Source organism: Sminthopsis crassicaudata, chromosome 2, assembly GCF_048593235.1.
Source record: "Sminthopsis crassicaudata isolate SCR6 chromosome 2, ASM4859323v1, whole genome shotgun sequence".
NCBI lineage: Eukaryota > Metazoa > Chordata > Mammalia > Dasyuromorphia > Dasyuridae > Sminthopsis > Sminthopsis crassicaudata.
In genome coordinates this window covers 551,282,264-551,295,673 of record NC_133618.1, presented here as the reverse complement: position 1 = coordinate 551,295,673, position 13,410 = coordinate 551,282,264, and the positions used below count along the sequence as shown (strand labels likewise).

Genomic DNA, 13,410 nt, shown 5'->3' with positions numbered 1-13,410 from the left:
GAGTCAGTCAATTCTTTATATTTTGGAAACCTTTATTTCAGAACCTTTAACTGTAAAAATGTTTTTCCAGTTTATTGTTTCCCTTCTAATCTCATCTGCATTAGTTTTGTTTGTACAAAAACTTTTCAATTTGATATAATCAAAGTTTTCTACTTTGTGATCAATAATGATCTCTAGTTCTTCTTTGGACATAAATTCATTCCTCTTCCACAGGTCTGAGAGGTAAACTATCCTATGTTCCTCTGATTTATTTATAATCTCATTCTTTATGCCTAAATTATGGACCCATTTGATCTTATTTTGGTGTATAGTGTTAAGTGTGGGTCAATGCCTGGTTTCTGGCATATTAATTTCCAATTTTCCCAGCAATTTTTGTCAGATATTGAGTTCTTATCCCAAAAGCTGGGGTGCTTGGGTTTGTCAAACACTAGATTATTAAAGTTATTGATCATTTTTTCCTTTGGACCTAACCTATTCCACTGATCAACTAGTCTATTTCTTTTGCTCATCATTTCTTACAGCACAATAGTATTCCACTATAATCACATACCATGATTTATTCAGCCATTCTCTTATTGTTGATTATTCTTTTGATTTTCAATTTTTTTACCCTCAGAAGGGAGTTACTATAAATATTTTTGTACATATAGGTATGTTTTCCTTTTTATTTTCTTTCTTTTGGGATACAGACCTAGTAGTGGTATTGGCAGGTCAAAGGTAATATCTCATTTATCCTACATACCCTTCACCAATTGTCATTTTTATTTTCCATCCTATTAGCCAATCTAATAGTGGTACTTCAGAATTGTTTTAGTTTGCTTTTCTCTAATCAATAGCAAGTTGGTTCAATATGTTATAGATAGCTGCAATTGCTTCACCTGAAAGCTGTTCATTTTTTTTGATCATTTATCGACTCTTATTTTTATGAATTTGATTCAGTTCTCTATATGTTTGAAAAATGAGACCTTCATTCACAGAAACTTAGTTCAATTTTTTTTATAATTACTCTTGCTAACTGTATTCCCCCCCTCCTCCATTTATTCTTTTCTCTTTCTTCTTTTACTCTGTCCCTCCTTGAAAGTGTTTTGCTTCTGGCCAATCCCTCCCTCAATCTGACCTTTCTCTATCTCTGTCCCTTTTACTTATTCCCTTTCCCTCCTACTTTCTGTTAAGTATAATAGAGTTCTCTATCCAAATGAGTATGTATGTTATTCTCTGTTTAAGCCAATTGTGATGAGAAAAATGTTCATTCACTCCCCTTCTTCCTTTCCACTGTAATAGCTTTTACTTGCCTCTTTTATATGTGATAATTTACCCTTTTCTATCTCTCACTTTTCTTTTCTCCCACTACATTCCTCTCTCATCTCTTAATTTTTTTTTAGATATCATTCCTTCAAATTCAACTAACATCTGTGTCCTCTGTTTATATATACTCCTTCCAACTGCTCTATTAATGAGAAAGTTCTGATAAGTCATAAGTATCATCTTCCCATGTAGGAATGTAAATAGTTTAACCTTTTTAAATCCCCTATAATTTCTATTTCCTATTAATCTTTTTATGTTTCTCTAGAGTCTTGTGTTTGAAAGGCAAATTTTCTATTCAGATCTGATCTTTTCAATAAGAATACTTGAAAGTTCTTTATTTCATTGCATATCCATTTTCCCCAAAAAAGATTGCACCCAGTTTTGCTGGGTAGATGATTCTTGTTTATAATCCTAGCTCATGTTATATTCCAAACCCTTTGATCTTTAATATAGAAGCTGCTAAATCTTGTGTTATCCTAATTGTGGCTTCATGATATTTGAATTTTTTTTCTTTCTGGTTACTTGAAATATTTTTCCCTGAACTGGGAGCTCTGGAATTTGGCCATAATATTCCTGGGAGTTTTCATTTTGGTATCTTTTTCAGTAGGTGATAAGTGGGTTCTTTCAATTTCTATTTTACTCTATGATTTTAGATTATCAATCAGGGCAGTTTTTCTTGGTAGTTTCTTGAAAGATGATGTTAAGATTCTTTTTTTGATCATGGCTTTCAGGTAGCCCAATGTTTTTTTTTTTTCTTTTTTAATTATCTGTCTTGGGTTTATTTTCCAGGTCAGTTGTTTTTCAATGAGATATTTCACACTATTGTTTCACTCTTTGATTTTGTTTTATTGTTTCTTGATTTCTCTTAAAGTCATTAGCTTCCATTTGCTCAATTCTAATTTTTAAGGAATTATTTTCTTCAGTGAGCTTTTTTACCTCCTTTTCCACTTGTCAAATTTTGCTTCTGAAAGAGTTGCTTTATTGAGTGATTTTTCCCCCATTTAGTCAATTCTATTCTTTAAGGTATTTTTTTTTCTTAAGGGAATTTTTGTAACTCTTTTTCCATTTGGCCATTTCTGCTTTTTAAGACATTCTTCTCCTCATTGGTTTTTTGCACTTCCTTCACTATTTGACCTACTCTGGTTTTTTAAGGTATCATTTTTTTGTGTCTCCTTTACTAAGTTGTTTATTTGTTTTTAATGATTTTCTTTTATCATTTTATTATTCTTTTATCATTTTTCTTCTACCTCTCTTACTTGATTTTTATAATCCTTTTGGGGCTCTTCTATGGCCTGAGACCAATTCATATTTTTCTTGAAGGCTTTGGATGTAGGAGCTTTGACTTTGGTATCATCTGAGTGTGTGTGTGGATCTTCATTACCATTATAGTAACTTTTTATGGTCAGAATCTTTTTTTGTGGTTTGCTTATTTTCCCAGCCTATTGCTTGACTTTTAACTCTTAATTACATTAGGGCTCTGTTCCCAGGGTGGAAGGTGCACTGTCCCAAACTTTAGGGGTTTCATTCAGCTGTTTTCAGAGATACTTCTAGATATCTGTAAGTTTTCAGTACTTCCAAGGTGTATTTACTCCTCTCTTGGACTGTGCTCTGGTCTGTAAGTGACCACAAGCACTCTTTTCTGCCCTGGAATTGCTATGAGGGTCCTTGCTCCACTGTGGCAACAAGCTCTGGTGTGATAGTACTCTTCCTTGCCCTGGAACTGCCCCTTAGGACTGTGACCCAAATTCAAGTATGGGCAAAGCAACAGAGTGCTCATTGCTAGCAAAGAGACCCCTATAATCTCCTTCTGATAGTTGTTTGACTCCCTTCCTGGCTGTAAGCTGAGATCTCTGCTGAATCAGAGGTTTTCAAGGCCTTTCCTAATTTTGGGGGGCCAGGGCTATGCTGATACAGCTTGCTACACTGTCACCCTGATGCAACAGAACTTTCCTGCCAACTTTCTAAATTGCCCTGGCCTATAAAATTGTTTTACTGCATCTTTTGGTGAGTTCTCTGCTTTAGAATTTGTTAAGCATCATTATTTAAAAGTATTTGAAGGGGTCTAGAGGAAAGTTCTTGTCAGTCCCTGCCTTTACTCTCTATCTTAGCTTCACCTTGAGTGCCTCTCTTTAAATATGGAAGGAGCAGTATAGTGTATTAGAAAAAAAATGGACCTAAGAGTCAGGAAACCAGAATTCTCTAGTTTTGACTTTACCATTAACTATATAGGTGGTAAAATACCCGAAGTCAGGAAGATTTGAGGTCAAGTCCTGGGGTAGACATTCTCACTCCCAATGTGACTCTGGGAAAGTTTTTTTGACATCTCTAAATTTCAGTTTCATCTCTGTAAAATGAAAATAACAGAACATACCTAACAGAATCATGAGGATGAGAATATACATACATACATACATACATACATACATATATATATATCTTAAGGCTCCATATAAATGATAGAAATTGTTTTTAGCAGTGTAACTTTACTAACTGTTAATTTATTGTCCTTGAAGATTTTGTATTATTTATTATACATGGCTCCCTAGTTTCATGTAGCTCTCTAGCCATTCATCTAACTTCTCTAGATCTCAGTACTCTAATTTAGAAAAGAAAAAAGTTTATCAATTGTTTTTAAATTCCCTTCCAACTCTAAATACCCATAATAATTAATCATATTTCTATAGTAATTTATAAATTAAAATTTATAAAGTGCTTTATAAATGTTCTCATTTGATTCTCACTCAACAATTAAGTGAATTGGGTTGTCCAAATATCATTCCCATTTTACAGATAAAGAAAATAATGTTTAAATGTGAGAGCTTTCCTGAGGTTTCTCAGCTAATAATTATAAGAGTTAAGAACCAAACCTAGGTCTTCTAACCAAATCAGGCCTTCTGATCTTTAAAAGTGTACTGTGCTACCTTTCTAACTGCCTTCTAGCAGAACATTAGCATTCACTCTTATAGACTTGTTCACCTGTCTCAATATCACTTCCTACAGATGGACTTTTTGCCAAATTTTCACATTTATAAGCTTCCCATGGGAGCTCAAAACTTGGAAGTCACCATTAGTCTCCTGATATCCAGGGGACGTTGTGAAGCTTATGTGAAATAATGGATGTTAAGCCACTTTGCAAAACTTAGAGTGATATAGAAGTTCAAGTTAGCAGCAGCAGCAGTATTGTCATTACTATGGTTATTGTTCTTAGCTTCCAGGCAGCAGGCCACCCATCCAGTAAATGATTTCATTCGGTTAGCCTTCTACTGTGGTATCACTGAGGAGCTCAAGCAATGTTTATAAAGCCATATTTAGCAATATGGGCTCTGGAAATGTATGCAAGCACACTTTCAAGTTTATCTGCATCATACTAAATCAAGTCCTGATCTGTAAGACAATATCTGAGATATAAGTGCTTACATTGACAAATTAAACAATTTATTTGCCTATCAGAGCTGGCTCTAGTACACTTCTGTACATGTCGAATACATATAAGTCTAATACATATATTAGTACCATTTTGACAGTTGACATGATGGAAACAGGACATAGGTCCACTGCTAAAACCAAGCCAAATGTCAGAGAATCCTAGGGATTTAGGAGGAAGAAGGGATGTAGGGGGATAGAGAATGGAAGGGGGAGAGAGAGAGAGAGAGAGAGAGAGAGAGAGAGAGAGAGAGAGAGAGAGAGAGACAGACACAGAGAGAGATAGAGAGAGAGAATTTAGAGCTCATATAATTTATTCATTTTCTATGTAAGGAAAAAGAGTCTCAATAAGGCTAAGTGACTTGCTAAATGAGGATTACAGTGGTCTCCTGACTCCCAGTTCTGTTTTTCCCATTCACCATGTTAGATACATAAGGGACCTTAGGAAATTATCCAAGTATTCACATTCTAAAATCTAGCATGTCTTCTACCACTATACATAGATCTAATTTCATGAACATCAGCTTTAAAGTGGGGGTGGGGTGGGAGATTGAGGAACCTGCTTCGACAGTGCCTTTTCCCTTTAATGTCTTTTCCCTTCATCTATCAAAGTAGTCTTACCAACCTGATTGACATGGTAATTCCAAGCTGACTTTTTGTCAATATGGCCAATTCAGTTCCTCAGAACTACTCCAGGTGGCATTCTTGTCTATATATTTACAGAGCTGCTTTTGGCTGCTAAATGCCTTCAGTGAATCAGAATTCAGCTGCAGCATCTTCTGGTCTTTTAGTTACTAAGGAACCTCCCTTTGGAAATCACCTCCAGTGTGATAAAGGAACATAAAGGAAGTCATCACCGTCTAAAAACAAATCCCTGATGAAAATAAATTGGTTTCACGTACAATATCTTAGTGACAGGAAACATATACGATTGTTCCAACTTAATTTTTAATGCACAAAAAATTACATAACTAAGATTCTCCCTTTGCTTTTCCTCTGCTATGATTCACTAGTGCAGAGTCTGCAGTGATGATGAACATTTCTTTGTTCTTTTTTTATCACAGGTTCCGTGGACATGGGCAGCAAACAGTCCACCCTGGGCAACGTCTCCATAGACCAATCCCCTATGATAGAAAGCATTCAGGCAGCATACAAAAAGGAAAAAACCAGTAAAGTCCAAGAGCTGGTTAAAGTATTTGAAGAAAGCATATCACATCTGGAAAAGGTAGGGTGAATGCTACGTGTTCTTAAATTTGGAAATTCAATGTTTGATTTGAAAGATGCTTACTAATTCTTTTGATTATCATAATGCTTTTTGTGAGTTGTGGAGAGAGAATTTGTGGAAAGGATTAGGATCACCACCAAAGGTTCAGTCCTGTTCTACTGTCAGAAAGATGACCAGGATGATGCACTTTGAAATAAAATTTAGTTCTTCACAAGATAGTGAACCGTTGGTTATAACAGAGGCAGTCTCTCCATCTGTTGACTTTTTTTTAGTTGAGTTAATTTTAAGCCTCATGATTTCACAATATGCTTTAAAGAGTGAAAGCATTGGTTGGATTGCTTAAGCTACTTTGAACTTCCACTTTAATGGTCAGGAGAATTGTGTTCTTCTGGGAGGGCAGAATTATCAAATGTCAGCATTAGCTTTAGTTCAGAAGTACAAACTTCCTAATATACCGAGAACCAGGTTAAAATGTAATTGGAAAATCTTTACCAAAATCAATTAAAAATACAATACAACGTAGGTAATGTTAATTTAAAGTTTTTAAAGTTAATAAGTGGTCTGCAAGAACCTATTTCTTTTTGAGTTTGACACCCCTGTTTTGGAGCATGCTTTAGATCTGAAATGCATAGCAAATACGTACATAAATAGAAAGCTGGATGGGATTGATGCTACTGGTTTGGCACAATTTTGAAAAGTCATTATCCCTTGGGAAAATTTTAAAATGGAGATCAAGCTCATCTTGGTAGTCACATTCAAAGTTCATGGGCTGCTTGCCCACAAAATAGGTTATATCCAGGTTCTTTCCTTGCATTTATAAGTATATGTTTCACATATGAAAGATGAGAAATGAATTTGATATAATTAACTTTCCCCACTTTATTTTAATACCCAACAAATTATCTTCAAAAATCTTCTTGGGAATAATAGATGAATAATTTTTATAAGAAATTATTTAGTCATTATATAATTTGTTCTAGTGACTTATTTGGGTAGTTCAACTCACTTTAACTGGATTAGTGGTGGGGGATTTTTGGGGGGGGAGAGAAGTTGATTCATTTGCATTTTTATTCTTGACCTGATTTCATAGTAATAAGGAACTCTCAGGAAAGCATACCAATACCTGCTGTGCTACTTATTATTGTGAGAGTTGCTTGGAGATATTGAAGGACTAAGACACCTGCTAGGGTCATAGAGCCAATATGTATCCCAGGTAGTGGTTGAGCCCAAGTCTTACTGACTCCACAGTAACTCTCTTCCCATTATATCATGCTGCCTCTACCAATTTGCTTTTTAAAAAGTTTCTCAATTATAGAACAAGTTAGAGAGAAAGAGATTGAATAGACAGCAGAAGGCAATTCAGGAATAGTTTATAAGGAAGGCAGAATAAGACAGATCTAACCAAAAAAGAAAGAAAAAATTTAGAAAAAAATTCTCATTTTCTCTCCTACATCTCAGTCCTAGGATCATGCTAACTCACATTCATCCTCTCATTGACTATTCTCATTAAAATATTGATCATAAACAGTGAGAATTTTTATGTACCTACCTGGTATAAGGCATTGTATTAGATGTCAGTGATAAAATGATGAATAAATTATATTTCCTGTCTTCATGGGACATACAGACTAGCCTTTCTGTTGGAAAGGCATGCATAAGAAATTATATACTACATGGTACGATCTGATATGCTGATGGAAGGGATAAACAATAAAGGCTATAGTGGTTGAAGATTATTTTTTACTACTTTATTTTATGTAATTATAATATATAATATTTTATTTATTATTATTTGACTACACCATTATTTTTACTACACTAGGGACAGTCAAGAAAGATTCTATAGAGGACTTATTACTTAATAGAAGGATAAGACTTTAGATTTGTGAAGCACAAGGAGACACAAGAGAAAAGCATCCTGGTGCCAATGTATATAGCATGCAGTCTACTCAGGTAGAGTCCTTTTGAGCACAGTGAGGAGCCTGGCCTGAGTCCTAAAATGTACTCATTTCAGGTCTTTGATTTACTCAAAAGTGACACTTTGAACTGTAACAATGAGTGAGTATTCAACTTAATTAATCATGTATTAAAAGCTCATTTCATATATTGTGCGATGGGTAGGAATATAAAGATAGAAAGAAAATAGCTCTTCCTCCAAGGAATTTACATTCTTCTGGGTGGTATAAGAACATAGACTAAAAAATGTACCAACAATGTGTATGAGGGCTTTATATTGCTGCCATGTTCAAGAAGTCTTTACTCAACAAACATACACGCAAACACACATATCTTCCTTCTCTGCACCATATGAAAAAACAAAAGTGTCTTCTTTAAAAAGTAAGGTGCTGGGGATGAAAAGAGAAATAATTCTTATTGTTTGCTCTTATGGAATATGCATATGCATTGAGGAGAGAGGATTGAAGACCTTATTCATGATAAAGAACTTCAGAGTGAAAATAGTGATAAAGGCATCTCAAGAGACAGATAGTGGAATCTTGATTGTGTCAGGAAGTTGAAAGGTAAAAGAATGACATGCAGAGGAAACAAAGCCAAACAGAAGGGATCCAAGAGTAAAACTTTCCATGGATAATACAAGAGAGCAAATTTGAACTCATAGATATTAAAAGCAGAATGAGATTCATTACTGGAAGATGGCTTTGGAAAGGTACAACTTCTTCAAAGTAAACAGGATAGATAAAAGGCAGAACTCAGTAACTGAGTATATTAAGAAGCTGTATTTAGCAACTGGAAGGAATTAGTAGTGGTGAGCATCTGGGGTAAAGATCAGCTGAGGCAAATCCATATGAAGATTTGGGGAAACCAATCTCAAACCTGTAATTGAACCAGTAGTATAATAATTTTCTCTTGGCCGAAAGCATACCTAACATAATTTCTTGACTTGACTTGCTTCTTCAAAATGTGACAAAACAAAGGGAAATTTTATTCTAGAGCCCTTTATTTCCATTAAGAAAGAACTGATTGCTGGAAAGAAGTGAGGAGCTTGAAGGGAGAGTTAATTACCATCTTGAAGTTTGTGAAAGAGAAGAAAAATGGGAATAGACTCATATGAATCTTATATTCTGAGGAAACGGATTTCAAAGGGTTAAGAAAGATCAAGTAGAATCAATCTATGATAGCCTAAAATTCTGTAGGAAGAGTCAGTCAGTCAATAAGCATCTATTATATACCTACAATGAACTGAAGCAGAGGAAGAAAGACAGGCATAAGATAAGGATATCAAAAAGGACCAGTTGGGGAAGGGGATAAATTATATTGCGGGAAAAAAGAGAATCCAAGTTAGGGATAGATCTCCTGCTTAGCCAAAGAATGGGATGATGATAATATGATGAAACAGGTAGAACTGCTCTATTCTTAACTTTGCTTCTGTTTTCTCTGACACAGCAAATGATATTTGGATTCAAAAGCAAAATGATTAAGAGGGAGTTGATATGTCAGAGTAGTAAGGAAATTGCAGATAAACATCTAGCTGCCTTTGAATTAATGTCACTCATCCCAAATGACTTTTACATTCTTGGGTATTTAAAGAACTCATAGACATGATTATTAAGCCACTGTCTGGTATTTCTAATGATGATGGAAAATCTGAGATGTATAGAGGATGAGAAAAGGGGCAGTTTCCAAAAAGGGGAGGAAAGGGGAGCAACAAATAAAGTGTATTATCAGGGCATCCTCTACCTTGCCTTCTCAATGGGTGGGGGACCAAGGGAGGAAGAATTTATAGGGAATGAGAGAATTAAGAGATCAAAAATTTTAAAATGAATGTTTAAAAATATAACTGGGAAATATTTAACAAAATAGAAATACAATTTACATGGTTTTTTAAAAAGGAAGTGCATTATCAGAAGTGGGATTTAAGCTCAAGCCTTCAAACTGTTGAACTAGTGGATCAATTGAAAAAACTGGGAAAGTTTAAGATGGAAAAGGGACTGCTTGGTACAGAACAGGGTGATGCTAAAAGTGGAAGCTATTATTGACCACTTCTACTTCCCACCTCCCCGAACCTGTAAAACCAGATAGTTAACACAGATACCACACTCATTAACAGACTTTGTGATGACAGTCCAATTAAAGAAAATGAACAGCAAGAGCCATCATTCCAAAGTTGTGAATTGCCTTGACCAATATGTGTTCTTTGCATGTGTCCCTTACTACCATAGTATTTTTAAAGTCTCTGTCCCTTTTCTGCATGGATTCTGGGGGGCTGGTATCCCCCACATTTATGGATGAAATAATATGTTTTGTTATTATTCTTGCTTTTGCATTTTGCTCAGGTCTTTGTTAAAAGTTAATTGAGTCAGTGGGCTGATCTGTAAATTAGAAGTTTGCAAGTTTGCAAGTGGGAGCTCAGGTGCTATAACACTAAGAATGTAGAACTTGACAAGGTTTCCCATAAAACATTGAATATAATATCAGCTACCACTCTGTAGATTCATCCTGTTATTGTGGGTGGAAGTGGGAGGAGTGAAGGCCCCATTGCATAAATATCAAATTATTTGAAGTAGAAAATAATATTAACTATTAGGGCAATTAAGAAAGGCATCATAGAGGAGGTGATATCTCAACTGAGCATTGAAGAAAAGGTGGAAGGGAGGAAGTGTTGACCAGATGTAGGAGTTAGTCTATATGAAGACATAAACAAAGAAAATGATGGGATGCTGAGTTTGGTGAAAATTAAGTAGATTAGTTGAGTGAACCATTAAGAATTTGAAGGGAAATGACACGAATTACTTCAGAAATGAAAGCTGGAGACAGATTATGGGGGAATATCAACTATATCTCAATATAAGGTAATCAATGCAGCAACTTTGGTTTTAATTTCTCACCACTATTTGAGAAGTAAATTTATTTAACAAAGACTTCTTGACAAAGAAAAAAAGACAGAAAATTTGCCAGATTCATTTGGAAGTGTTCTCTGTGCTGACTTAAGAGAGAGAGAGATGTCTAGAGGAAGAGGGGAGGGAAGGGACAGAGAAAAAATTGGAACAGAAAGTTTTGCAAGGGTGAATATTGAAAACTATCTTTGTATATATTTTGAAAATATACACAAGAGACAGACAGCCATACATACAGACAGAGGCAGAGAGAGGGAGAAGAGAGAGGGAGAGAAATTACCCAGATAGAAGTAAAGTTCACTACTAGATCATGAAGATAAACATAATCTCAATTGGCTCTATAAGACTAGAATTTATTAAATTTCAAGACCGCCCATTCTAGGTTAGAGATCTGTGGAAATTTCTCAGGCAGACACACAGAATCCACCTGAAGCTACAATCCATTTATTCTTCCATTTCTCCTGCCTTCATAATCTATTATGATATTACTTACCACCTTTAGAGAATCCACCTTTTAAACACTGAATCATCAATGGTCTAGACTGCTAGTTGTTGCATGTGGTGAACCATTTAATCAATTACAATAGCATCTCAGCTAATGCAAGTGCTTTCCTGGAATTTAGGTCATAAATTAGAGGACTACTGGGTCCTGCTTTAGGCAGAATGCAAATTATGTTGTTTTTACAGTTATATTAATATATCACTTGGAATAAACATGGCTATTTTTGCTCCTAAGATTTAGTGATCTCATTTCCTACTCCACTCCCTATGAAACATTTTATTTTGTTTTTAAATTCTCTATCTATAATGCAGGTGGCAGGACAGCAACCATTTGGTGCCATTTAACTGTATAGAACCGATACACTCTTGCCTTTAACTATACTCTTGCCCTCAGTAAAAGAAAAAAGTCATCAGAAATAACATCTTAATAGGTCTGATGGAAAATGGAACAGATGAAGAAATCCACTGTTTGACTGACCTAATCTCTTTATTTAGAAATTGAAGGTGTTAAACTTGCTGAGCTTTTCAGAGATGATTAAAATACATCCTTTTTAATTTTGGAGGAGCACTGCAAACTATCTATCTTTTTTGTCCAAGATGGAGAATCAGAAAAAAATGGTATAAAGAACATTTAATGTGTTTGGATTATATGAGATTTAAAGTCATCAAATTAGTCATTTAAATTTAGAAAGAATCTTTAGAGGCTACCTAGTCTAGCCTTCTTATTTTAGATGAGGAAAGAGACCCAGATTTTGTCAAGTGGCTTGCCCACAAAGTCATGCAATTATAGAGCCTAGTTCCGCCACAACTCAAAACTTAGCACTTTTTTTTGAACCTTCATTAAAAAAAATAACTGCACCAAGATTTGTGAGACTCAAATTCACCAGTAAAAAAAATGGGATTAAAGGACTTCCCTCTTCCCCAAATACATTTATACAATCAGAAGACCAATCTAGCCAAATTCAGAGCCTTTTCACTATACTAACCACAGGGGAATAATTTTTTAATTAAAGCCTTTTATTTTTGAAACATATGCATGGATAATTTTTCAACATTAACCCTTGCAAAAGCTTGTGTTCCAATTTCCCTTCTCTTATCCCCTCCCCTAGATGGCAAGTAATCCAATATATGTTAAACATGATAGAAATATATGTTAAATCCAATATATTCATACATATTTATATGGTTATCTTGCTGTACAAGAAAAATTAAATCAAATAGGAAAAATGAGAAAGAAAATAAAATGCAAGCAAACAACAACAAAAAGAGAGCAAATGTTATGTTGTGAACCACACTCAGTTCCCACAGTCCTCTCTTGGGATGTAGATGGCTCTCTTCATCACAAGATCATTGGAACTGGTCTGAATCATCTCATTGTTGAAGAGAGCCATGTTCATCAGAATTGATCATTGTATAATCTTGCTGTTGCTGTGTATAATGATCTCCTGATTCTGCTCATTTCACTTAGCATCAGCATCAGTCTCTTCAGGCTTCTCTGAAAAAATCATCCTGTTGGCCTTTTCTTACAGAACAATAATATTCCACAACATTCATATACTATAACTTATTCAGCCATTCTCCAACTGATGGGCATTTATTCAGTTTCCATTTTCTTGCTACTACAAAAATGGCTGCCACAAACATTTTTGCACATGTGGGTCCCTTCCTTACAGGGGAATAATTTTTAAACCACATTTATTCATAATTTCAGAAGATTGATAATGAACTGAAAGTGAAGAATAAGGCATATATTTGCAAACATACCAAAATGGGTATTTGTTATGCTAACTCTGCATATTGTTACAAGGCATTTTTTCCCTTTTCTTTCTTTTTTCAATTGAAAAAAGTTGGGTAGGAAGCTAGCAATAACTTTGTCCCAAGGAAGGAAGGAAAGAAGGAAAGAAGAAAAGAAAGAAGAAAGGAGGGAAGGAGGAAGAGAAAAAGAAAGGAGAGAGTGAAGGAAGGAAGGAAAAGGAAGAAAGAAAGAAAAATTAAAGGGAAAAAGAAAGTTCTCTTTTTGTAGAGAGAAGAAAAGAGAAGCATCTAAAGTGGAGGAGAGAAAAACGTCCAGAAGGAAACAAACAGGATGTTTTTGAAAATTCT

General features: G+C 34.9%; 1 protein-coding gene across 1 annotated transcript in view; it reads left to right on the top strand.

The window, feature by feature from the left end:
* Positions 1-13,410, top strand: part of LRRK1 (leucine rich repeat kinase 1) — a 154,223-nt gene that overhangs the window by 46,580 nt on the left and 94,233 nt on the right. Inside the window, 1 exon segment of the mRNA XM_074295004.1 lies at positions 5,793-5,953. Coding sequence (XP_074151105.1) covers positions 5,793-5,953 — 161 coding nt within the window.